A 26,090-nucleotide genomic window follows, 5' to 3' on the forward strand; every position below is an offset into this window, starting at 1 on the left:
CTTGAGGGAAATAAACTTGCAGGGCTACGGGGATAGAGCGAGGGAATGGGACTGACTGGATTGCTCGACAGAGAGCAGGCATGGACTCGATGGGCCAAATGGCCTCTTTCTGTGCCGTTATGACTCCATGACCCTATGACCTTGCCCGTCTCAATGAAGTCCGAGAGTATCGTGATGTTCTTTGGTCAGCTACACTGTGCTGTAGTCATCCTGACTAACCTGAGACTAACTGGGAGTAAATATTGTAATAACGAGACAGGGAAGCAGGAAAGAACAAAAGGGGAGGCCTGTGACAGGGTGGAAGGCAGGAGAGATTAAATGACAAAAGAGATGGTGGTGCAAGAAGGGGATGGTAATGGGACAAGTAAGGAAACAAAAGACGGGTCCAGAGTAAGTGTAAATGGCGACGGAGGAATAGCAGAGGGTGGGGATGGAAGCGTGGAACATGTGGCATAGAGGAGGAGGCCCCCGTGCCCCAGGAATGCGGTGGAGAAAGACGGGTGGACCGGAGAGGTACGGACCACCCTACCGCCCATGTACCGCTGGGGGTTCCCCATTCGTGCATTTTCTATTGTCCTTGATGTCCTTCCATGAGCAATAGCTCGCTCAGCTACATTCCTAGGCTTCCAGGCGGTAGGAGGCCATGACTGTGATTGAAAAAGAGATGCACCGTGACATTGTTTAGACATTAATTCGCTCTATTTATAAGGAGCTGTGATGGCACCTGCTCCTTCGTGACTAGGTTTGTGGTCAGTCAGCAAAATATCGTAGTTGGCAATCTGTTTTGTTGGCAATGTGTGTGTTGCCAAATCTCGAAAATAAGGACAGGCTGTGGAATGCTCCACGGCCCAGAGTACACGTGAAATGAAAACATCCCATAATTGATGTCTGGTCGTTGAACTATGATCAACACGGCTCACCCAGCAGCCCTTTTGTTTTTTTGCATAAGGTTTCACAATTTGATTGACAAGAGTTCCAAAATCCCACCTGTAAACAAATCTCTTCACTTATCTGTTTACCAGATGATAATTGAAAGCTATAAGTAGAATCATACAATCATACAGCACAGAAGGAGGACCTTTGGCCCATCTTGCCTGTGCCGGCTCTTTGAACGAGCTCTCCGATTAGTCCCACTCCCCCCTGCTCTTTCCCCACAGCCCTGCAAATTTTTCCCCTTCAAGTATTTATCCAATTCCCTTTTGAAAGTTACTATTGAATCTGCTTCCACCGCCCTTTCAGCCAGCGCGTTCCAAATCACAACAACTCACTGCGTAAAAGAAATTCTCCTCATCTCCCCTCTGGTTCTTTTGCCAATGACCTTAAATCTGTGTCCTCTGGTTACCGGCCCTCCTGTCATTGTTTCTCCTTATTTACTCCATCAAAACTCTTCATGATTTTGAATGCCTCCATTAAACCTCCCCTTAACCTTCTCTGCTCGAAGGAGAACAACCCCAGCTTCTCCAGTCCCTCCACATCACTGAAGCCCCTCATTCCTGGTATAGGCAGCCATCGAGGAGGAGAGGGAGCTTTACTCTGAATGCAGCCTGTGATTATTGCTAGGTAGGTTGGAGGAATATCAGGAACCTGAACAGAGATAAGTCAGCATGCCTTTAGAAGGGGGAGGTGATGCCCAGCAAACCTCCTGTGACTTTGAAGACTAGAGATAATAGATAGTGGAACTCTATAATATGCTGGACTTTCAGAGGCTTTGGCAAGATTTAGCATGAAAACCATGAGAATTCAAGGCAGCGTATGTGACCAGACGTGACATTGATTGGAAGAAAGGAAACTGAGTTCTAATGAGAGGTGTAATGTCTGACTGGGGAAGGTGTTAAATGCAGGCCTACCACAGCCTGTTGTTTTTAATGTACATAAAAGTGGACATGGTTACTGAAGCCAATATAAGACTATTGACAGGAATCTTGTCATTCATGTGGAAGGACTTATGTAATAATACTGGGCGGCCTGCTGGTGGCGCTGTCCAGGGAGAGTATAAATACTCGGGCATGGGCCCAGCTTGCTCAGGACATTCTTTAACAGGAACTAGTGAAGGACACAACTAGATCTCCATGTTGAAAAACAGTTGATTAAAGCTTTGTTTAATGCTTAGACCAAGTGCCTAGTAGTTTTCTTGCATCAACTATCAAGTCTGGAGAAGATGCTGAAGTAGGGAGGGCAGTAGAACTGGAAGACGCAGCTAACGATTTGACGAAGGAATGGGATCATTTTGCAATTGGGCGGATCGATGGCAAATTAAATTTAATCGTGGCAAATCAATGCAAAACAGACCAACACTTTGGTGAAACAGGGCAAGTACAAAATGGGTGGAATTGGACCGGGAAAGCGAGGCTCAGAGGGGCCTGCAAGTAAAAATGGACTTGTTGCTATTGATGTCTAGACAGTGTGGAAGGGCAAGTAACACAGCTCGTAAAACACCGGGGATATAAGCAGGCAGAGCATCGGAATGCGTGCATGTGTACTGATGTTCCACCGGAGCTGTGCAGTGCGCTGGTGAAGCCTTGTGTAGGGTACAGCGCCCAATTCTAGTCATCACGCCACATTAGGATTCCGCCAGCGTTGGAGAGGACACCAAGATGAGGAATAACGAAAGAACGATTTCGACTGTAAGGGAGGACGGACTAAGATCAGGAAAATCTTGGGCTCCGAAATTCCAGCAGCCTGCTATGTTAGCAAAAGTGCAATTCCGGCAGGACTGTACGTGCACCCAAGCGAGGAGGCCCAGATCTTGTTCCAAATTGCGGGATGGAGGGGGCTTCATTTCCAGCCTTGGGGGGCGGGCACAGTTTGCAAGTAATCGGCCGCACCCCACCACTCTCCACCGGCAACAGTCGGAATGACGCTGTGGGCCAACGGACGTGCCCAATGACCAGGTACGGCTTTACCATCTGACAACTCCCACTGGAGCAGGTCGGGCATTTTCTGAGGCAAACAAACGCCTCTGGGATCAACTACCTTTTAGCAGGAAGAGTCCTGGGGGATGGGGGTGGGGGGTGGTGGTGGTGGGGAACTCGTTCCATCTCTGAGCTGTTGTTAATTCCACTGAGACCTTCAAAGGGTGTACTGGGCAGAGGTCAGGAGAAGGCCGGAAACTCCCCCAGACATCACCACCCCACCCTCTCCACCATCAGAACTTCTCCCAATGAGACGGAACCTTGGCAGAACCAGGTGTTGTCCCATTTGCCAGTCCCGCGACTGCCGATGGAACCCTGGCACCTTGGCCCTAGCTGGAATTACAAGGGCACAGTCCTGAGTCTTCACTCCATGGGGTACCTTATGAACATAAGAATTAGGAGCAGGAGTCGGCCATACGGCCCCTCGAGCCTGCTCCGCCATTCAATAAGATCATGGCTGATCTTCGACCTCAACTCCACGTTCCTGCACTATACCTTGATCCCCTTACCCTGGGAGCATATAAACAAACTAGATGGGTTAGGTGAGTTAAATCCAGAATATTTGTTTAAAATCAGGCCATGGGATGGGGGACAGAGGGTGTGCGTATAAGAAAATGAAGAGTAAATCCCAATGGCAGGAGGAATTGACAGGGGATTGGAGACACAGGCATTAAGGGTGCTCAAGATGCGATTGGATACTAGACTGCTGGAATTGGGATACTAGAGGATTGAACTGTGATGAGCCAATGGGCCTTTTCTTGCCCTGGGTGGTGTTTTCTATGCTCTGTGTGAAAGACTTAGTGGCAACAATGGGCGTGAAAAGAAAGATTCCCATTCCCCAGCACCGATATCCTTCAATTCTGTGAGCGCAGGGTGACGATTGAACCCGTCATCCCCACCACCTGATGATCGAGCGGTGGGCGCGATTGGCACCTCCTCCAGGGCAGAGAGGTTATAGCTTCGCTCTATGTGGCCTTTAACTTGTTGCTCTGTGCTTGAACTACAGAAACTCGTCCTGTAGAACCGCCTGAAAACTGCCATGTTTGCAAAGTCCAACCTTCTCAGGAAGCTCAGCCATCACCGCCGCCAGTTGCCCAAGTCCTTGACTCCACCGCCATCGCCGCTGCTGCTGCTGCTGCTAACGAAGACGATTCGGTAAAGCAGTCTCCCCCGCCCGTGCCCAGGTGCCCGCCCGTGCCCCCCAAGCCAACCAACTGGAGCATTAATACAGAGCGTAAGTGGTGACCTGTCTGCTGACGTTGCTATAATGTGTTGCTTTGCTGGTGACTCTGGACTAATGAGAGAGATTGTGTAATTCTTCAAGAGAGAGAGAGAGAGAGGCCTGGTCTAACTTTTATCTATTAACTTAACACTGTGCAAGCATGCGTGTCTGTGTTGTTCCTTTCTGTTGTGCATAGTGCTATAGTTTCATTGAGCGAGTTGCGTAACCACCCCCTACAGTAGGTGCCTTTCAGTCAGAAGACATTGACCTGCACTCTACTTCCTTAGAAGCACTTTCAGTCCCTCTAGAGAATGGTCTTCAAGATGTCTAGGGTTTGGGGTCTTTCCCTGGGATGATTGAACCTTGCAGTAACTTATAAAGTTAAAATGATTGGACTGGGCCAACACCTGGCAGAGCACTTTGCTGGATTAGTGCCCCTCAGCAGTAGAATCATAGAATCATAGAATGGTTACAGCACAGAAGGAGGCCATTCGGCCCGTCGAGCCCGTGCCGGCTCTCTGCAAGAGCACTTCAGTTAGTCCCACTCCCTCCGCCCTTTCCCCGGAGCCCTGCAAATTTTCTTTTCCTTCAGGTACTTATCCAATTCCCTTTTGAAAGCCGTGATTGAGTCTGCCTCCACCACCCTTTCAGGCAGTGCATTCCAGATCCTAACCACCCGCTGAGTAAAAAAGTTTTTCCTCATATCGCCTTTGGTTCTTCTGCCAACCACCTTAAATCTGTGTCCTCTGGTTCTCGACCCTTCCGCCACAGTTTCTCTTTGTCTACTCTGTCTAGACCTCTCATGATTTTGAACACCTCTAGCAAATCTCCTCTCAACCTTCTCTGCTCGAAGGAGAACAACCCCAGCTTCTCTAGTCTACCCATGTAACTGAAGTTCCTCATCCCTGGAATCATTCTTGTAAATCTTTCCTGCACCCTCTCTAAGGCCTTCACATCCTTCCTAAAATGCGGTGCCCAGAATTGGACACAATACTCCAGGTGAAGCCAAACCAGTGTTTTATAAAGGTTCATCATAACTTCCTTGCTTTTGTACTCCATGCCTCTATTTATGAAGCCCAGGATCCCGTATGCATTTCTAACCGCTTTCTCAACCTGCCCTGCCACCTTCAACAATTTGTGCACATATACCCCCAGGTCTCTCTGTTCATGTGCCCGCTTTAGGATTGTACCCTTTAGTTTAGTTTATATTGCCTCTCCTCATTCTTCCTACCAAAATGTATCACTTCACAGTTTTCTGTGTTAAATATCATCTGCCACGTGTCCGCCCATTTCACCAGCCTGTCTATGTCCTCTTGAAATCTATCACTATCCTCCTCACTGTTCAAGTTTGTGTCACCTGCAAATTTTTAAATTGTGCCCTGTACACCCAAGTCCGAGTCATTAATATATATCAAGAAAAGCAGTGGTCCTTTCAGGCAGTGCATTCCAGATCACAACAATATCGGCGTTCTTTAGCGTCAGTACCTCAGAGTCCTGGAACTCCCTCCCTAACAGCACTGTGGGAGCACCCTCACCACACGGACTGCAGCGGTTCAAGGAGGCGGCTCACCACCGCCTTCTCGAGGGCAATTAGGGGTGGGCAATAAATGCCGGCCTTGCCAGCGACGCCCAGATCCACAAGCACAAATTTTTTTAAACTTCTTAAACAGACAGTATTTCTAGGTGAATGACAAGTAATCCTCACCGTGTGTGAAGGTTAAACAATAAGAAAGACAGACATTAATGGGATTGAATAATATTACTTTCAGTAAACTCTTATTGACTTCCACTTAAATTCAGCATAAAATAATTTTCGGTTTTCACTTCTATGCCTTGGGTTGGTTTGGCTTTGATCTGTCGTGCAAACTTATTTGGTGGCATTTTAATGGTTGGTTCTGTTTTGTTCAGCGTTTTTGTCCAGTCTAACTCCTCTCCACAACCTCTTGCCAATTGCACCCATTGTCTGCCTCTGCAAGCATGGGAAGATCTAACCCCTAACGGACAAGCCCCAGGGTGGATCCATCAGAGCGAAGAGACCAGTGGGCCCAACAGCTGCCATTCCGTTGCTTCTGTAAATATAGAAACATAGAAACATAGAAGATAGGAGCAGGAGTAGGCCATTCGGCCCCTCGAGCCTGCTCCGCCATTCAATGAGATCACGGCTGATCATCCAAATTCAGTACCCTGTCCCTGCCTTCTCCCCATATCCCTTGATCCCTTTAGCCTTAAGAAATATATCCAACTCCTTCTTGAATATATTTAATGAATTGGCCTCTACTGCCTTCTGTGGTAGAGAATTCCACAGGTTCACCACTCTCTGGATGAAGAAATTCCTCCTCATCTCTGTCCTAAATGGCTTACCCCTTATCTTTAGACTGTGACCCCTGGTTCTGGACTCCCCAACCATCGGGAACATCCTTCCTGCATCTAGTCTGTCGAGTCCTATTAGAATTTTATAAGTTTCAATGAGATCCCCTCTCATTCTTCTAAACTCCAGCGAGTACAAGCCCAATCGACCCAATCTCTCCTCACACGTCATTCCTGCCATCCCAGGTATCAGCCTGGTGAATCTTCACTGCACTCCTTCCATGGCAAGAACATCCTTCCTCAATAAATGTTTTATTGCCGCCAACTCTCCTAAAAGGTTCCTGATAACTCTTGCCCCCTCGGTGCCCATTTTCTATCCCTTCCTTCAAGCCCCATTTCAAAGCTCGCTCTGAGGCTGGACAAACAGCAGTCTGATGTTAGGTCTACACGTTGAGAATTCAGTGGTTTAGCGTTCGTGCTGAGCTGTTCCCTTTGGTTATGACATGTAAAGCTCACACAGCCTTAACTCACTGTCCTTTTGACCCAGTGAGCTGGTTTGGAACGCAGTCCAGAATAACCAGATGACAGTCTCTTCTTTCAGATGGCCATGGTGTTTTGCTAGATGAGTTTCAGCAAACTCAATCCTATTCTTAGTTTCCTATCAGTGTCCAGCAATAAAACTGGGTATAGTTCAGGAGGCTTGGTGTCAAATTGCCAGACTCAGAAAGCTTGCAAGGAGTGGTAATGCCACACTAATGAGTTTCTAAAGTTGGTCTTAAGGATGGTAAGTATGTGGAACTGACTACCGGCATGAATGGTGGAACAAGAAACCTTAATGGGTTTCAAGAAGGAAGTAGACAGGCTCCTGTCAACAAATGGGATCCAGGGTTATTAGAAATACACCAAGGTAATACTGTGATTAGCTGGGCTCGATGGGCCGAAGGGTTTCTCCTGCCTGAAACTGTTACTGTGTCGGGTATTGACTGAGAGCAATGGAGAGTGAGCTTTGCCCTGCGTCCATCCCATGCTATACTCTGGAAGTGCTTGACTGAGTAACATCAAGTGCGCTTTGCCCTGTGGCCACCTCATATTAAGAAAGAACATGCATTTCTATCGCGCCTTTCGCAACCTCAGGACGTCCCAAAGCGACTTACAGCCAATGAAGTACTATTGAAGTGTAGTCACTGTTATGATGTAGGAAACGCAGCATCCAATTTGCGCACAGCAAGCTCCCACAAACAGCAATGGGATTAATGACCGGATAATCTGTTTTTAGTGACATTGGTTGAGGGATAAATATTTTCCAGGACACTGGGAAGAACTCCCCTGCTCTTCTTCGAACAGCACCATGGGATCTTTTACATCCACCTGAGAGGACAGACGGGGCCTCGGTTTAATGTCTCATCCAAAAGATGGCACCTCTGACAGTGCAGCGCTCCCTCAGTACTGCACTGGGAGCGTCAGCCTGGGTTATGTGCTCAAGCCTCTGGAGTGGGACCTGAACCCACAACCCACTGAGCCATGGCTGACAGACACCCAAGAGGGCTGTACATCTACTTCATTCTATAACTGATGTAAGAGGGTTTTCTGGGGCAGTGTACAACGTGCGTTACACAAAAGTCATGGTTTTAAATACTTTTTCCATGGGTTTACTGTAGATGGTTAGCAAGCTATTTTGAAGACTGTTTTGATTTGGTTGTTTGATGACCATGGTACAATCTGATTCCAGATCAGTCCTGCCAGTTAGAGAAGCTCTCTAATTTGCTGTCACCACCACAGTCTCCATCTCAGCTTCATTCTATGAATACCAACCGCCCTCAGGATACGCCAGGCTTCCCTGGCACGGGGAACACGCTGTGGAAATCAGGAAAACATTCCGACCTTCCTTCTCAACCTTCTTCTCTGCGACCAAGTCAGAGCGACTCCTTCGGACTTCCGGCAGTGGCCCATCCACCATCGCCTCAGCCCGGAGACCTCGCCCAGAAGGCAAAGGCCAAGTTTGAAAAATCTGAAACGGGTTTTGACCAAGGTGTCGACCAATCTGAACCGTCCCGACCGCAGAACCTTCAGGAGGAAGCACCCCTTGCCGATCCCAGCCAGCCCGACGTTACTGGTGGAGAAATGGAGGTCTCCCGGGGGCAGACAGACACTGCCCTGACAGCAACTGAAGAAACACTAAAGGGGTAAGTCCTCAAGACCTCCCGTCAGGGCTGTTGGGTTTACGTATGATATTATGGGGCGATATGATGGGTGTGGGACGGGGCGATAGAAGCAGACTGTCTCCAGCAGTTGAGAGGTCCAGAAGGAGAGGCCATAAATAACAAATCGTGAAACTGAATTCAGCTTCACAATTGACCTCACGGCCTTTGGTTAAGGTCCATAATCACTACACAACCTTCTGATCCAACCAAGCCTGGCAAAAGAATGAAAGAACTTGCATTTATACAGTGTCTTTCACAACTTCAGGACGTCTCAAAGTGCTTCATAGCAAATGATGTACTTTTGAGGTGCAGTCACTGTTGTAATGTAGGACATTACAATGGCCAATTTGCGCACAGCAAGCTCCCACAAACAGCGATGAGAAGAAATGACCTGATCATCTGTTTTTAGTGAGTTGGTTGAGGGATAAATATTGGCCCGGGACAACTCCCCTGCTCTTTCTTGAAACAGGGCCATGGGATCTTTTACATCCACCTGAGACAGCAGACGGGGCCTCGGTGTAATGTCTCATCCGAAAGACGGCACTCCCTCAGTACTGCACTGGAGTGTCAGCTAACATGACATGCCAAAGTCTTTGGAGTGGGACTTGAACCCACGACCTTCTGACTCAGAGGCGAGAGAGCTACCTAGTGAGCCAAGTGGCTGAACTGGGAGCAGATTGTACAGAGAATTGCAGGTGTGCTCTGCTTGTCCCATCACACCATCTTCCAGTCGCCAAAGCTTTTGTGTAGCTAGTCCAGAAACTCAACAGGACCAGCCACATAAATGCTGTGGCCACAACAGCAGGTCATAGGCTGGATATGCTGCGGTGAGTGTCTCACCTCCTGACTCCCCAAAGACTTACCACCATCTACAAGGCACAAGTAAGGAGTGTGATGGAATACTCTCCACTTGCTTGGATGAGTGCAGCTCCAACAACACTCAAGAAGCTCAACACCATCCTCAGCCCACTTGATTGGCACCCCATCCACCACCTTAAACATTCACTCCCTCCACCACCGGCACACCGTGGCTGCAGTGTGTACCATCTACAAGATGCACTGCAGCAACTCACCAAGGCTTCTTCGACAGCACCTCCCAAACCCACAACCTTTACCACCTAGAAGGACAAGGGCAGTAGGCGCATGGGAACACCGCCACCTCCAAGTCACACACCATTCTGAATTGGAAATATATTGTCCGTTCCTTAAACATCGCTGGGTCAAAATCCAGGAACTCCCTCCCTAACAGTACTGTGGGAGTACCTTCACCACACGGACTGCAGCGATTCAAGAAGGCGGCTCACCACCACCTTCTCAAGGGCAGCTAGGGATGGGCAATAAATGCCGGCCTTGCCAGAGAAACCCACATCCCAGGGATGAATAAAAAATAAACTCCTCCAGCACTACAACCCTCCGAGATCTCTGCGTTCCTCCAGTTGTGGTCTCTTGTGCATCCCCAATTTCTTTTGCTCCACAATTGGCAACCGTACCTTCAGCTGTCTAGGCCCAAGGCCATGGAATTCCCTCCCTAAACCTCTTTGCCTCTCTCTCCACCTACATTACAACAGAAGCCAGTCTTCAGCCAATTCGATTCACTCCACGTGATATCAAGAAACGGCTGAGTGCACTGGATACAGCAAAGGCTATGGGCCCCGACAACATCACAACTGTCGTGCTGAAGACTTGTGCTTCAGAACTAGCCACGCTTCTAGCCAAGCTGTTCCAGTACAGCTACAACACTGGCCTCTATCCAACAATGTGGAAAACTGGCCAGGAATGTACTGCCCACAAAAAGCAGGACAAATCCAATCCGGCCAATTACCGTCCCATCAGTCTAGTCTCAATCATCAGCAAAGTGATGGAAGGTGTCATCGACAGTGCTATCAAGCGGCACCTGCTCACTGATGCCCAGTTTGCGTTCCGCCAAGACCACTCATAGAGTCACAGAGCCATAGAGTTATACAGCACAGAAAGAGGCCCGTCGGCCCATCGTGTCCGCGCCGGCCATCAAGCCCATTTTCCAGCACTTGGTCTGTAGCCTTGTATGCTATGGCATTTAAAGTGCTCATCTAAAATGCTTCTTGAATGTTGTGAGGGTTCCTGCCTCTACCACCCTTTCAGGCAGTGAGTTCCAGATTCCAACCACCCTCTGGGTGAAAAAGTTTTCCCTCAAATCCCCTCTAAACCTCCTGCCCCTTACCTTGAAACTATGCCCCCTGGTTATTGACCCCTCTACTAAGGGGAAAAGTTCCTTTCTATCTACCCTATCTATGCCCCTCATAATTTTGTACACCTCAATCAGGTCCCCCCTCAGCCTTTGACCCAGCAACAATGAAGGAAAATGACCCCAGCCTGTCCAGTCTCTCTTCATAGCTGAAGCGCTCCAGCCCAGGTAACATCCTGGTGAATCTCCTCTGCACCCTCTCCATTGCAATCACATCCCTCCTATAGTGTGGTGACCAGAACTGCACACAGTATTCCAGCTGTGGCCTAACTAGCGTTTTGTACAGCTCCATCATAACCTCTCTGCTCTTATATTCTATGCCTCGGCTAATGAAGGCAAGTATCACATATGCCTTTTTAACCACCTTATTTACCTGTCCTGCTGCCTTCAGGGATCTATGTACATGCACACCAAGGTCCCTCTGATCCTCTGTCCTTCCTGGGGTCCTACCATTCATTGTGTATTCCCTTACCTTGTTAGTCCTCCCAAAATGCATCACCTCACACTTTTCAGGGTTAAATTCCAACCCGTCTATATCGTCCTGTAGCCTGAGGCTTCCCTCTTCGCTATTTACCACTCCACCAATTTTTGTGTCATCTGCGAACTTACTGATCATACCTCCTACATTCATATCTAAATCATTAACGTACAGTACAAACACCAAAGGACCCAGCACCGATCCCTGCGGTACACCACTGGACACAGGCTTCCAGTCACAAAAACAACCTTCGACCATCACCCTCTGCCTCCTGCCACTAAACCAATTTTGGATCAAGCTGCAGACTACATTACAGCCTTGGTCCAAACATGGACAAAGGAGCTGAATTCCAGAGGTCAGGTGAGAGTTACTGCCCTTGACATCAAGGAAGCATTTGACCGAGTGTGGCATCAAGGAGCCCTAGTAAAACTGAAGTCAATGGGAATCGGGGGGAAAACTTTCCAATGGCTTGAGTCATACCTAGCACAAAGAAAGATGGTTGTGGTGGTTGAAGGTCAATCATCACAGCCCCAGGACTTCGCTGCAGGAGTTCCTCAGGGCAGTGTCCTGGGCCCAAACATCTTCAGCTGCTTCATCAATGACCTTCCTTCCAACAGAAGGTCAGAAATGGGGATGTTCACTGATGACTGCACAGTGCTCAGCGCCATTCACAACTCCACAGATAATGCTGTTAGGTGGAGAGCTCAAGGACTTTGACCCAGCAACAATGAAGGAACAACGACATATTTCTAAGTCAGGATGGTGTGTGACTTGGAGTGGCACTTGCAGGCGGTGCTTTTCCAATGCGCCTGCTGCCCTTGTCCTTCTAGGTGGTAGAGGTTGTGGGTTTGGGAGGTGCTCCCGAAGAAGCCTTGGCGAGTTGCTGCAGTGCATCTTGTAGATGGTACACACTGCAGCCACGGTACGCCGGTGGTGGAGGGAGTGAATGTTTAAGGTGGTGGATGGAGTGCCAATCAAGCGGGCAGCTTTGACTTGGATGGTGTCAAGCTTCTTGAGTGTTGTTGGAGCTGCACTCATCCAGGCAAGTGGAGAGTATTCCATCACACTCCTGGCTTGTGCCTTGTGGATGGTGGAAAGTCTTTGGGGAGTCAGGAGGTGAGACATTCGTTGCAGAATACCCAGCCTCTGACCTGCTCTTGTTGCCACAGTATTTATGTGGCTGGTCCAGTTAAGTTTCTGGTCAATGATGACCCCCCAGGATGTTGATGGTGGGGGATTCGGCGATGGTAATGCCGTTGAATGTCAAGGGGCGGTTGTTAGACTCCCACTTGTTGGAGATAGTCATTGCCTGGCACTTCTGTGGCGTGAATGTGACCTGCCACTTATCAGCCCAAGCCTGAATGTCGTCCAGTTCTTGCTGCATGCGGACTGCTTCATTATCTGAGGCATTGCGAATGGCACTGAACTGCCCTATTAATTGGCCTAGCAAGCCCCTCAATTGTATCAAAAACCGCTATTCAAGAAGAAGGCTCACCACCACCTTCTCAGGGCGACTAGGAACGGGCAATAAATGCTGGCCTTGCCCGCGACGCCCACATCCACAGAATGACTATCTATCCAACACTTGAGGCTGATTGCCTAGACTTAGAAATAATTTAGGATAAGCCATTGTTTTTTTTAAATTTAAATATGCCAACTTTTCCTGATTCTCCACAAATGTAGAAATCCACATGAGTTGCAGTAAATATCTAAAAGGGTTTTGCCGTTTTGGGTGGAACATGCTGATACCCGTTGAAGAATTAATAAATTGGAAACAGCACCCCCTTCAGGCACTCTGATAGACATCAGCATCAGGGAAACCCAAATGATCATTTGTTTCTTTGGAAGTGTGCAAGGCAACTGGAATATTAAGTGGCACAGAGTCACCCCGTGTTTGACTGCCAGCGCAGTCTCCCGTGCAGCTGTGTTTGACTGACAATGCAGCTGTGTTTGAGTGACAACGCGGGGGCCCCACACATTGGGCAATGTTGGCTGGGCCCTCAGTTTCCCCAGCATAGCTCAGTCCTCTGTTTCAACCTTGTCACAGTGGAAGGAGGGTGGGCTATCCCACTCAGGGGAAATTGGGCAGAGCCATTCCCCGGGGACGACTGTCACTCAGCATCCATGCAAGTGGTTTCACTGTGGTGTTGCAGAATCAAAGGGAAGCCCACTGTCCCATCCCATCCCAGGACAGGGAACAGTGTGTGGAGGGCCAGTCAAGGTAAAAGGCAGAAGTGAAGAGCCACCTACAGTGAACAAAACCCACACATATAACGAACCGCATCAGTAAATCAACCTGCTCCACCATTATAAAAAAAAATCAATATTGGCTCAAGATATCTTGTTGATATTTCAGTGACTTGTTTCAATAGAGCAGTGTTAGTGTTCAACCAGCCCTGGGAGAGGAGTTGGTATTCTGCTGATTAAATCCTTTAACACTAAAGCTTACCCTAAAGTTATAGGGCCTCGGTCCTTGTGTAAAGTTGCACTAAATTCTCATGCTGAAAACGCTGCCATGACAAAAGTAAAATGAGGTGGCAAAGACGCGTTTGCGGAAACTCGCGCCGGTGCAGAGTCCAATCACGGAGCTAAACACCCGAGGGCTTCTCAAGAGAAGGGGATCGGAACTGGGTGAGGGGTTAGGGGAGGTGGCCAAAGGTTTGCCTGAAAGTTGGGGGGGGCGGGGGGTGGCTTTTGGGCAACAAAGAAGAGGGGAAACTCCAGGGTGCTGAGACACAGTGGGTTGAGGAAGGAGAGGAGAGGGAAGATGGGCAGTCAGGGGCTCGAGGAGGCTGCAAGGTGTGGATGACGGGACGGGGGCAAGGCTGCGGAGGGGTTTGCACTGCAGGTTTTGAAACGAGGGTGGGTAGAAAGCCTTATTAAAGCATAGTGCAATGGTGAGCGGTTGTTCCCTGACCCCCGGCATTTCTCTGAGGAGATACTTTTCAAAAACTGGTACTTGGGGAGAAGGGCCTAGAATGTGATTTTTAATACTCCCAACAAGTACTTACTTACTCACTGTTTTGTTTTTCTAAACGATTTGGGAGGACTGGTCTAGGGTCATTCTGAGTTAACCTGTCCGTGTCAGCCACGGAGACCTTTATCACATTGGTCGAGCATATCCCACCTCTTACACTCTGCTTTCGGCCTTCACACTGGGCAAGAGTTTTTCACCTTTTGCCACCTTGAGGAAGTAAATTCTGACGAATCGCCCCCTTAACCCTAAATGGTAATGAAGGGAGAAATTGGATAAATACTTGAATAGAAAAAAAATTTTGCAGGGCGCTGGGGAAAGAGCAAGGGGGGAGTGGGAGTAATTGGAGAGCTCTTTCACAGAGCCAGCACAGGCACGATGGGCCGAATGGCCACCTTCTGTGCTGTATGATTCGAAATGAGCACAGGGAACGCTCTCTATTCACCCCTCCCCCCCACCCCCCACTCCCCACAAGGAATCACGAGAAATTGGTCCTCAGGCCACATCTAAATAGTCAGGATGCCCATCTCGCCTCCACAGGCTGCTCCCAAAGAAAGTGTTCAAGTTCAAGCCAGCAGCAGCCCTCAGATCATATAGTCATAGAATTATACAGCACCGAAAGAGGCCCTTCGGCCCATCGTGTCCGCGCCGGCCATCAAGCCCTGTCTATTCTAATCCCATTTTCCAGCACTTGGTCCGTAGCCTTGTATGCTATGGCGTTTCAAGTGCTCATGTAAATACTTCTTGAATGTTGTGAGGGTTCCTGTCTCTACCACCCTTTCAGGCAGTGAGTTCCAGATTCCAACCACCCTCTGGGTGAAAAAGTTTTTCCTCAAATCTCCTCTAAACCTCCTGCCCCTTACCTTGAAACTATGCCCCCTGGTTATTGACCCCTCTACTAAGGGGAAAGGTTCCTTTCCATCTACCCTATCTGTGCCCCATATAATTTGGTGCACCTCAATCAGGTCCCCCCTCAGCCTTCTCTGCTCTAAGGAAAACAACCCCAGCCTGTCCAGTCTCTTCATAGCTGAAGCGCTCCAGCCCAGGTAACATCCTGGTGAATCTCCTCTGCACCCTCTCCAATGCGGGGGGGGGGTGGGGATGGAGCGAAGTACAAAGCGGGGGGCGGGGTGGTCGAGGGGAAAATGACGGCAGACGACAGTGACTGTGGAACGTACTGTGAAGCCTGGAGGATCACTCCTGCCTTTCCTGGATTCGCAGAAACTTAAATAAAAATGCAACTCGCCCTTGCTGCTGGCTAGGCCGCATCCACATCCCGGACACCTGAGGGCAACCCAATTTCTGGTGGGGGTCCTTAACCGGGCGTCGGGACCCCTCATTAGCAAGGGTCCTAATGCCTGCTTTAGGCGGCCGCCCCGGAGGCCTGAAAAATGGTTTGGCCCAGTTTTGGATCGGCTAGTTTTTCTTTAGGCATCCTGGGGTGTAGGCTCACCATCTCGGGTTGGACATTTGCCTGGAGGTTCCATCACAGGACCTCCTCCCGCCTCCCAACCACCCCGCCCAGTAAAACAGCCTTTTGCCCTATCTCCAATATTTTTATAACTAAGTAAATTAAAGTGATCAAAGAATTTTTTTTTAAAAACTCATAGGGGGGAAAAATTCAGTTGTTTGCGCCTCCCGTTAGCGCCTTAAGAGGGCGCTAATGGGGCGAAAAGCAACTAACGCCCGGGTGCGGCGATGTTTGCACCGCTCGCGAAATTAACCAGACATTTTGCGGCGTTGCTAAACACTCCCGCCACGATCTCCTGCGCCGGCAGATCGTGACGTCAGTCGAGTGCGCAATGCCCCGTTAGTGCCCCAGACTGGATATTGAGTGGCGCCCCCTGCCTTACCGCCTGCCGCTCGCAACGACAGGTTGAGGGGAACCCTAGAAAGGGATTGGGGAGCGCTATTTAAACGCGACCGCTTCCTGCCTTTTTTTGTTGGTGACATTTTTGCACCACGCATTCTGAGAGAGAGAGAGAGACTTCTGGAGAGATTCAACGCTGTGTGAAGGGGTTTTGAGTACTGAGCAGCACTTTGCAGGTTCATTTTGATTTGCCCTTCCTTGCTTCGCCAGCGCTCTGAGGTAGCGCCTCGCTCCTCGGCCTTTGCGCTTTAAGACAGGTGTGAAGCACCTGATTTAGCGCTCCAATCACCTCCAGGGGCGATAAAAGCCAAGTTTGCTGTCGGAGGCGATAATTAGCGCCAGGCGCTAAACTTTGCGCACGGCCGATAATGGCTCCCCAAACGGGGCGATACTGAATTTTTCCCACATATCGTTTTTTGGAATGCCCCTGTGATATTTTTTCTCCCGGGCGGTGCTGGCAGCAGCGTCCTGGAGATTAATCTACAGTTCCTGGAGACTCCATGGTGATCCCGGAGGGTTGGGGCATCCCTAACCTGCAGGCACTAGGCTGAGACTACAGGATTGCTATTTTGAATGTGGTAAGAGTTGTGCGCCTGTGGTTTTTTTTTGGTTTTGCGTTTGATGCTGGCTGCCCGCTCAATGCGATGTCAAGGCCTCGCTGAGCATTGTGCGGGGGCCCCCCCAGAACTGGTGCCCGTCTTAACCGCCTCTCTTCTGCTTCACTTTTATTGAGCAGCAGCTCCGGTGCAGTTGACAGCAGCGAGAAGCCGGAGACGGGGGTGAGCCACTTCACCAAGAAGAGTCGCGTGCAGTTGGACAAATCCTCGCTGGTCACTGTCATTCCTAGCGTAGCCTATCCCGAGACGCTGGGGAGCGACTCCGATTCCGACAGTTCGCTGCAATACAAGAATGATTCTGACGAAGATGATTCTGACGACGAATGCTTAAACAGTAAGAACTCTGATCGTCGTGCTATCGATAACACCTCGTACAGGGGGTGGAACAGGAGCAGGTCATTCCGCCCCTTGAGCCTGTTCCGCCATTCAATTAGATGAGGGCTGATCCATATCTCAACTCAATGGTTCCATATCGCGTAATGCCCTTACCTAACAAAAATCTATCACTCAGTTTTGAAATTTCTATCGAAAATTTCAGCCTCAACAGCTTTTTGGGGGCGAGAGTTCCAGATCTCCACCAGCCTTTGTGTGAAGAAGTGCTTCCTGACATCCCCCCTGAACGGCCTGGCTCTAATTTTAAGGTTCTGCCCCCTTGTTCTGGACTCCCCCCCGCCCCACCAGAGAAAATAGTTTCTCTCTCTCTCTATCCTATCGAATCCTTTAATCATCTTAAACACCTCGATCAGGTCACCCCTTAATCTTCTAAACTCGAGGGAATACAAGGCTGGTCTGTGCAACCTGTCCTCGTAATTTAACCCTTTCAGCCCCGGTATCACTCTGGTGAATCTGCGCTGCCCCCCCTCCAAGGCCAATCTATCCTTCCTGAGGGGCGGGGCCCAGAACTGAACGCAGTGTCCAGATAGGGGCTGACCAGAGCTTATTATAACTGTAGCAGCACTTCCAGCCCTTTATATTCCAGCCCCTAAGATAAAGGTCAACATTCCATTAGCTTTTTAAATTATTTTTTGTACCTGTCCATGAGGTTTTAGTGATGTCTGTACCTGGACCCCGAAATCTGGAAGGGGATTGTAAGCCAGATGGCAAATTTCAAATGACTCTTTGTTTCGCTTGGTTCAGAGAAGGTTATGTTCCCTGCTCCATATTTGGCTCTTCCTGCATCTCCCGCATGGTCCAGTTTTAGCCCTGTGCTGATGGACCAGCCAGAAGGGCTCTCATTTCAAGAGTTACCTTGTGGAGAAAATACCTGCCCTCCGCTCAGCACCCCCGCCACCCCCGCCACCCACCGCCAGTTGGCCATGTCAGGAACTCCCAGTCCAGTGGTTCTGATACTGGGCAAGTATTCCAGAGGTTTGCCAGTTCAAATTCCAACCGTTGCAAGTTGCGACATAGAATTCCATCAATCTGGTAATCTGCGAGTCCACACCAGAAACGCAGTGACCATGAGAACTGCCGGATTGTCGTAAAAACCCAACTGGGGTTCTCTAATGTCCTTCAGGGAAGGGAGCCGACCAATCCTGGATGTGACTCCAGTCTCACACTACGTGATTGACCCTTAATAGCTGTTGGGCAACTTGGGATGGGCAATGAACACTGCCAGCTACGTTACAAAGAACAAATAAAAATATCCTAACGCCCTGGCACAGTATTTCCTGCTCCAACCTAACTGCTCATGAGAAGGAGTATTGACGTCTTTGGATGGGATTGGTGGCAGCAAGCAGTCGGATTGGTTCATTCTCGGGACATGGGTGTCACTGGCAAGGCCGGCATTTATTGCCCATCCCTAGTTGCCCTGACTGAGGGCAGTTAAGAGTCAACCACTGGGACGGGAGTCACAGCTAGGCCCAGGCCGGGTAAGGACAGCAGGTTTCCTTCCCTAAAGGACATTAGTGAAACCAGTCGGGTTATTACGACAATCCGACAGCTTCACAGTCACTTTTACTGAGACCAGGTTTTTATTTCAACTGAATTTAAATTCTCAAACCGCCCATGGTGGGATTTGAACTGCTGGATTATTAGGCCAGGTTTCTGGATAACTAGTCCAGTAAGAGAACCACTTCACGACCACATCCCCTATGAGCTGCAGCACAACCCTTTCCAAAGTGGTCTCACCAGCAGCTGTAGGTGCTGTGGTACGGAACGCTTCTCACCCCTTCTATCTTTGTGAAGCGTCTCTGGATCGAGTCTCAAAGACGTTATGTACGGTGATGTAAGAAAACTACTAGGCACTTGGTCTAAGCGTTAAACAAGGCTTTAATCAACTGTTTTACAACATGGAGGTCTAGTTGTGTCCTTCACTAGTTCCTGTTAAAGAATGTCCTGAGCCAGCTGGGCCCATGCCCGAGTATTTATACTCTCCCTGGACAGTGCCACCAGCAGGCCGCCCAGTATTATTTCATCAGTCATTTCCACATGACTGACAAGATTCATGTCACACGGTACTTCTGCGATTTTTCTCTTTCCTTCGATCAGCTGGGTGCCTGACACCTCTACAGTCCCATCATGGTGCTTCCAGAGTGTTCTACTCCACACAGGTCGAGTTCGTGTCTGCCCAAGATAGGTTGACCAACTGGGGACAGCTTCCCTGTAGGGCTGCATGTGCACGACCCCGTTAAGCAACCCTTGTTCTGAGATGCCATGAGTTAAATGTAGAATATAGCCCCTTCTGCACTCTCCCAGGTAAGGTATGCCAGAGGTTAACTCCAGAGTAAAGCCCCCTCTGCACTCTCCCATGAAACACCCCCAGGTTAGTTAGATCCAAATTAAAGTGCTTTCCCTTTTGCTCCAACAATGTGTCTTAACCCCAATCTGAGACACCCACATTTCAGCTTCCACATGAGCCACCATTGAGATCTCTCTGACTAAGATTGAAATGTAACGTTAACTGTGTCAAATCGCGGGCATAGGAACAGGAGGAGGCCATTCAGCCCCTCACATCCGTTCCGCCATTCAATCAGATCATGGCTGATCTGTACCTCAACACCATCTACCCGCCTTTTCCCCATATCCCTTGATACCCATACCCAACAAAAATCTTTCTGCGCTGCACCCCTCCAGGGCTAACATACCCTTCAATCTCAGTCTCGAAAGCTCCAATTGGCCCCCAGTATCCACGGCCTTTTGGGGGAAGAGAGTTCCAGATTTCCACTACCCTTTGTGTGAAGAAATGCTTCCTGATTTCACCCCTGAACAGCCTGGCTCTAATTTTAAGGTTATCACCCCGCCAGAGGAAATAGTTCCTCTGCATCGACCCTGTCAAATCCCTTTAATCATTTGAAAGACCTCCTTTAAACACAGTTGATGTACTGTATCTGAGGAAGGATGTTCTTGCCATGGAGGGAGTGCAGTGAAGATTCACCAGACTGATACCTGGGATGGCAGGAATGACGTATGAAGAGAGATTGGGTCGATTAGGTTTATATTTGCTAGAGGTTAGAAAAATGAGAGGGGATCTCATTGAAACTTATAAAATTCTAACAGGAATAGACAGACTAGATGCATTGCTGGTCATCTTCCAAAATTCTATAGACTCTGGAACTGTTCCCATGGATTGGAGGGTAGCTAATGTTACCCCACTATTTAAAAAAGGTGGTAGAGAAAAAACGGGGAATTACAGGTAAGCCTGACATCAGTAGTGGGGAAAATGCTAGAGTCCATTATAAAAGATGTAATAGCAGAGCACTTGGAAAACAGTGACAGGATCGGACAAAGTCAATATGGATTTACGAAAGGTAAATCATGCTTGACTAATCTACTGGAATTTTTTGAGGATGTAACTGGTAGAATAGATAAGGATGTGGGCCTAGAAATTCAGTTGCGTTCGCCAGCCGTTAGCGCCATAAGAGGGGTAGATTTCGAGCGCTAGGCACTTAGCGCCCAGGCGCAGACCGATCTGCGCCTACGCCCAACTTCAGTTGACAGTTAGCGTCGGCGCAAAGTGTTTGCGCGCGCTCAGCTGCGCGCGCAGCTTATGACGTCATTTCGTCGTGCAACGCTGTTTGTGCGCCCCAAACCGGAACTTCAGTGGCGCCCGCCCAATGTGGGCATGGCGCTGTTAAGAACTGTGAAGTGGAACGCAGCAGAGGCCCTGCGGGCCTCGGGGAGCGCTAATTAAAGGGCACTTACACTGAACTATAAAGGCCAGCCATTTTGCTGCAATGACTTTAGTGCTTTGGATTTCTGAACAGAGACCAAGGAACAGACCTTACTGATTTGGGACAACATAGGAGAGGTATTTTTGGCTTCTGGCCAGAGCTTGGAAATTTGACTCATTGTGATTTCACTGTTTGCAAGTATATTATGGGGGCTGCATGGGGTTGCAACCCTCAGTTCCAGCATTATGTGCGAAGAGCTCGCAGACGCTGTGTGAGAGGGGCAGCCATGCCTAGACGCAGAGGGGCCATCAGGCGTCGCCAACGTAGGCCTTACCCACTCAGGGAATACCGGCAGCAGGTGTCCTATCTCACCATGATTGCCGCGCATTGTGTTAAGAGGCTGTGCTTCAGAAGGGAGGTGGTTGCAGAGATCTGCCAGCTGCTTCACAGAGATCTGCGTCCACAGCTGATGTGCAGGACGTCTCTGTCGGTGGAAATGAAGGTCACGGTGGCTCTGAACTTTTATGCAAGCGGCTCCTTCCAAGCCGCTGCTGGGGACATAGCGAACATCTCCCAGTTTGCCGTGCATCGCTGCATCCGGCAGGTCACCGATGCCCTTTTCGCAAGGAGACACCAATTCATCTCCTTCCCCATGACCCTAGAGAGGCAGGAGCAGCGTGCAGTCGGATTTGCGAGGATCGCCGACTTCCCCATGGTGCAGGGCGCCATTGACTGCACGCATGTGGCTATGCGGGCACCTATCGACAATGCCGAGGATTACCGCAACCGGAAGGGCTACCATTCCCTCAATGTACAGCTGGTGTGTGACCACAGGCAGCGCATCCTAGCTGTCAATGCCCGCTTTCCAGGAAGCAGCCACGATGCATTTATCCTGCGCCAGACTACTGTGGCTGACATGTTCCAGGCACAGCCTCCCCCAAGAGGATGGCTTATCGGGGACAAGGGCTACCCTTTGTGTACATGGCTCATGACCCCGCTCCGCGCGCCCAGGACCCCTGCTGAGGAGGCATACAACGAAAGCCATCAAGCCACAAGGAACATCATAGAGCAAACGATTGGCGTCCTCAAGCAATGGTTCCGCTGCCTGGATCGCTCCAGTGGATCTCTACAGTATTCGCCGGATAGAGTCTCCCAGTTCGTCGTCGTTTGCTGCATGCTGCACAACCTGGCTATCCGCAGGACTCAGGCACTGCCACCTCACGTTGGACCACCACCTCAGGAGGACGAGCAGGAGGACCATGAGGAGGAGGAGGAGGAGGAGGAGTACCAGCCCAGGAGGGAGCCACAAGGTCCAAGGGCCGTCCGTCGGCGGCTTATTCAACGACACTTCTAGGCCCCCTGTCAGGGAATGGCTTGTGGCAATGAACGCACCTGAATGCAGCCGCTCCGCAAGCCCTCAGCCGGTTAACGCAACAACCACTTGAAACATCACACATGGACAAGCTGAATAAATAAAAAGCTTTATTTAACAAACTCAGGGCCCTTCCCACATGAAACACAAAAACAGACAAGACCCCCAAAAAACAGTCAAAAACATATCTCACTCCCACAACCTGGGGAGGAATAACAAAACTTGTCCATCCAATTGGCCTTCATCCTCGGCCTTACCAAGACAAACCCCCCCATACAGAACACAAACACCCCCATATAAAAAAACATTTGCCTTCATCTTCGGCCTTACCAAAATAAACCCCCCCCCATAGAGAACACAAACACCCCCATATGAAAAAACATTTGGCAACACACTCTACTTTGTGTGCCGAGAGGGCGAGTCCTTGTGCAGGCTTCTCCGGCCCCTGGCCGACCTGCTGCTCCGCCTCAACCTGGGCCCTGTGGGTGTTGCAAGGCTGGGGGAAGGCTCCTGAGGGGCACAATGCGTGACGGCAGATGCCCTTGGGGGTCGGCTTAGACGAGGTCCGGCCCTGGAGGGGCCGGCTGCTGACTGCTGCAGCTGTGGCTGGCCAGCATCAGTCTTTCCAGCAGCTCGTCGCAGCTTTGCTGGGGGAGTGGCAGTGGCGGCTGCAGCAATGGGGGCAAGCTGGCTGATGCCAGGCGCTCGCTGGTCGCCAGAGACACTGGCAGTCGGCCGGGCTGGCACTGCAGCAAGCGCAGCAATCTGGTGAAGGCCAGACCGCTGTGCTGCAGCAGCGCGGCGGGTGCCCTGGCGATGCGTCCGTGACACAGCGAGTGTGGCAGAAGTGAGTGCCCGTACTGCCCTGGTCTGTGCCCGCATCAGACCAGCCAGTGTCTGCACGGCACCACTCATGAACTCTCGACTCGCCTCCTGTGATGCCTTGAATTCTGCCCGACTCGCGTCCTGTGATGCCCCGAATTGTTCGACACCCCTGGCCTGTGCTGCCGCGAGTTGTTCGAAACCCCTGGCCTGTGAGTCCCCGAAATTGGCCACACTATGAGCCAGGGACTCAATGGCCTGAGGCAACTGTGCCACAACCCCCATGAACTCGGTGTGGCGACGCTCCGAGTCCGCGGACATTTGATCAAGGAGGCGCACCTCCTGGGCGAGGACCGTCTCCGGACTGGAGGCCGGACTCTCCCTCTGGGGAGAAGGCGGCCGAGCTGGCCGACCCTTCCCGCGTGGCTGGACGCCACTGGGCTCAGCAACTGCCCTCCCCTGCAACACTTCCCCCCTCTGGGGAGAAGGCAGCCGTGCTGGCCGACCCTTCCCACGTGGCTGGACGCCACTGGGCACAGGAGCTACACCCCCCTGCAACACTTCCCCCTGGCTCTCCTCCAGGCAAGACGTGTCCCCTCCATTGCCATCCCCTGGCGCGGATGAGGGTTCCCCCGATGAGCCGCCTTCCTCTTGCTCCTCGTCGTCCTCCTCTTCTGAGGGACTGACACTCGCAGCTTCAGGGACCTCCTCCTCACCAGCTGAAAGCAGGAAGGCACAAGAGTAGCTTTAGAGTGAGGACAGGGCATCAGCGAGGGAGGCATGAGTGGTGGCATTATGAGCATTGGTGGGACAGTGGCAAAGGATGTAGATCTGAAGCGCAAGGGGAACGAGAGAGGTCCAAACGGTCATGTCCTTACCATTGGGGCCCAGCACAGGGTCGGCATCTCCAATAGCAACGGGGCCAATCACCCGGGCACGCATGAGTCGAGCCACGCGCTCCTCCAGGTCACTGAGCTCCTGGAACTGGGAACGGCCTCCCCCGGTGACAGTCCGGCTCTTCAGATTCTGCGCCAGCTTGGCCTGCAAGAGAAAGGACGGCCTCTAAGTCCAGTGTGGTGCCCTGTTGGTGTGTGCACTGCCTCCCATGGTCGAATAGCTTGGCCAGTGTGGTGCCCTGTTGGTGTGCGCACTGCCTCCCATGGTCGAATAGCTTGGCTAGTGTGGTGCCCTGTTGGTGTGTGCACTGCCTCCCATGGTCGAATAGCTTGGCCAGTGTGTAAAGTGCAGAAAGTGCTATCGATGAGCATGCCAGTGCCATAGCTGCTGGAGGAGGGCTGGCCATTAGGCCTTTGTGGTCCCTTTGCCCATAATGTGAGGTGCACATGCAAGGATGAGGAGGACACTGGAAAGGGTACTCACCCTGACCAAACGAGTGAGGTCGTTAAACTTCTTCCGGCATTGGTCAGCAGTCCTGGGGACATCGCTGTTGGCTGTGACCCTCTGGGCGATTTCCCTCCAGGCTCTCCTGTACAGCCTCTTGGGAGCCTTCTTGCCACTGTCCGGGCACAAGATATCTCTTCTCTTCTCCAAACCCCTAAGCATCACCTTCAAATCATGGGCAGAGAAGTGCTGCGCTCGCTCACGGGCCCTCTGCATCGTTGCTGGCGCTATTTCTCTCCAGCAGCAGTGTTTAGGCCTAGCTGGGGGGCTGCAGTATCCAGGGCGTGGCAGCAGACCAAGTCGACCCTTCCCCCTTTAAGAGCTGGCCGGCGTCAGGGTGTCTGCTGTCAATCAAAACATGACCGCACCTGCGCTGCGCCCGGCCTCGGCGGTATCACTCTGCACCGCCGGCTTAGCGCCTAAAGAGAGGGGTGCAACGCCAGTTTTAGCTCTCGCCCAAACTCCTTGGCCAAAGCTACTGAATATCGGCGAAGTGGCCTCCACTTTCCGGCGGGCGCAAACTTTAGCGCCCGCCCGACTTTACCGCCCCAAAAGTGGCTATACTGAATTTCTAGGCCGTGGTGTATTTGGACTTTCAGGAGGCTTTCGATAAGGCCCCGCATAAGAGACTAGCGTGTAAAGTTAAAGCACATGGGCTTGGGGGTAAGGTACTGACTTGGATAGAAAACTGGTTGGCAGACAGGAAGCAAAGAGTTGGAATAAACGGGTCTTTTTCCGAGTGGAAGGCAGTGACTAGTGGGGTACTGCAGGGATCGGTGCTAGGACCCCAGTTATTCACAATATATATTAATGATCTAGATGAGGGAACTAGATGTAATATCTCCAAGTTTGCAGACGACACAAAGCTGGGTGGGCGTGTGTGCTGTGAGGAGGATGCAGAGAAACTCCAGTACGATTTGGACAGGTTGGGCGATTATGCAGATGCATGGCAGATGCAGTAAAATGTGGATAAATGCAAGGTTATCCACTTTGGTGGCAAAAACAGGAAGGCAGATTATTATCTGAACGGCAATAGGTTGTGAAAGGGGAAGTGCAACGAGACCTGGGTGTCCTTGTGCACCAGTCGCTGAAGGTAAGCATGCAGGTGCAGCAGGCGGTTAAGAAGGCAAATGGTATGTTGGCCTTCATAGCGAGAGGATTCGAGTACAGGAGCAAGGATGTCTTGCTGCAGTTGTACAGGGCCTTGGTGAGACCACACCTTGAGTATTGTGTGCAGTTTTGGTCACCTTATCTGAGGAAGGATGTTCTTGCCATGGAGGGAGTACAGCGAAGATTCACCAGACTGAAACCTGGGATGGCAGGAATGACGTATGAGGAGAGATTGGGTCGATTGGGCTTATATTTGCTAGAGTTTAGAAGAATGAGCGGGGATCTCATTGAAACTTATAAAATTCTAACAGGACTAGACAGACTAGATGCGGGAAGGCTGTTCCCGATGGCGGGGGAGTCCAGAACCAGGGGTCACAGTCTAAGGATAAGGGGTAAGCCATTTAGGACAGAGATGAGGAGGAATCTCTTCACCCAGAGAGTGGTGAACCTGTGGAATTCTCTACCACA

At 50.5% G+C, this 26,090-nt stretch overlaps 1 protein-coding gene across 3 annotated transcripts in view; it reads left to right on the forward strand.

Annotated features, from left to right (window-relative positions):
* Positions 1-26,090, forward strand: part of phactr2 (phosphatase and actin regulator 2) — a 203,460-nt gene that overhangs the window by 144,330 nt on the left and 33,040 nt on the right. For 2 of the 3 annotated variants that reach the window (XM_085979209.1, XM_085979210.1), the window contains 3 exons: positions 3,919-4,146; positions 8,171-8,624; positions 16,925-17,139. In XM_085979209.1, coding sequence (XP_085835335.1) covers positions 3,919-4,146; positions 8,171-8,624; positions 16,925-17,139 — 897 coding nt within the window. The remainder of the gene's footprint in view (positions 1-3,918; positions 4,147-8,170; positions 8,625-16,924; positions 17,140-26,090) is intronic. The other variant, XM_085979212.1, reaches the window with a different exon arrangement.

Source organism: Somniosus microcephalus, chromosome 3, assembly GCF_052327205.1.
Source record: "Somniosus microcephalus isolate GS21.2 chromosome 3, FLI_Smic_1.0, whole genome shotgun sequence".
In the NCBI taxonomy this organism is placed as follows: Eukaryota; Metazoa; Chordata; class Chondrichthyes; order Squaliformes; family Somniosidae; genus Somniosus; species Somniosus microcephalus.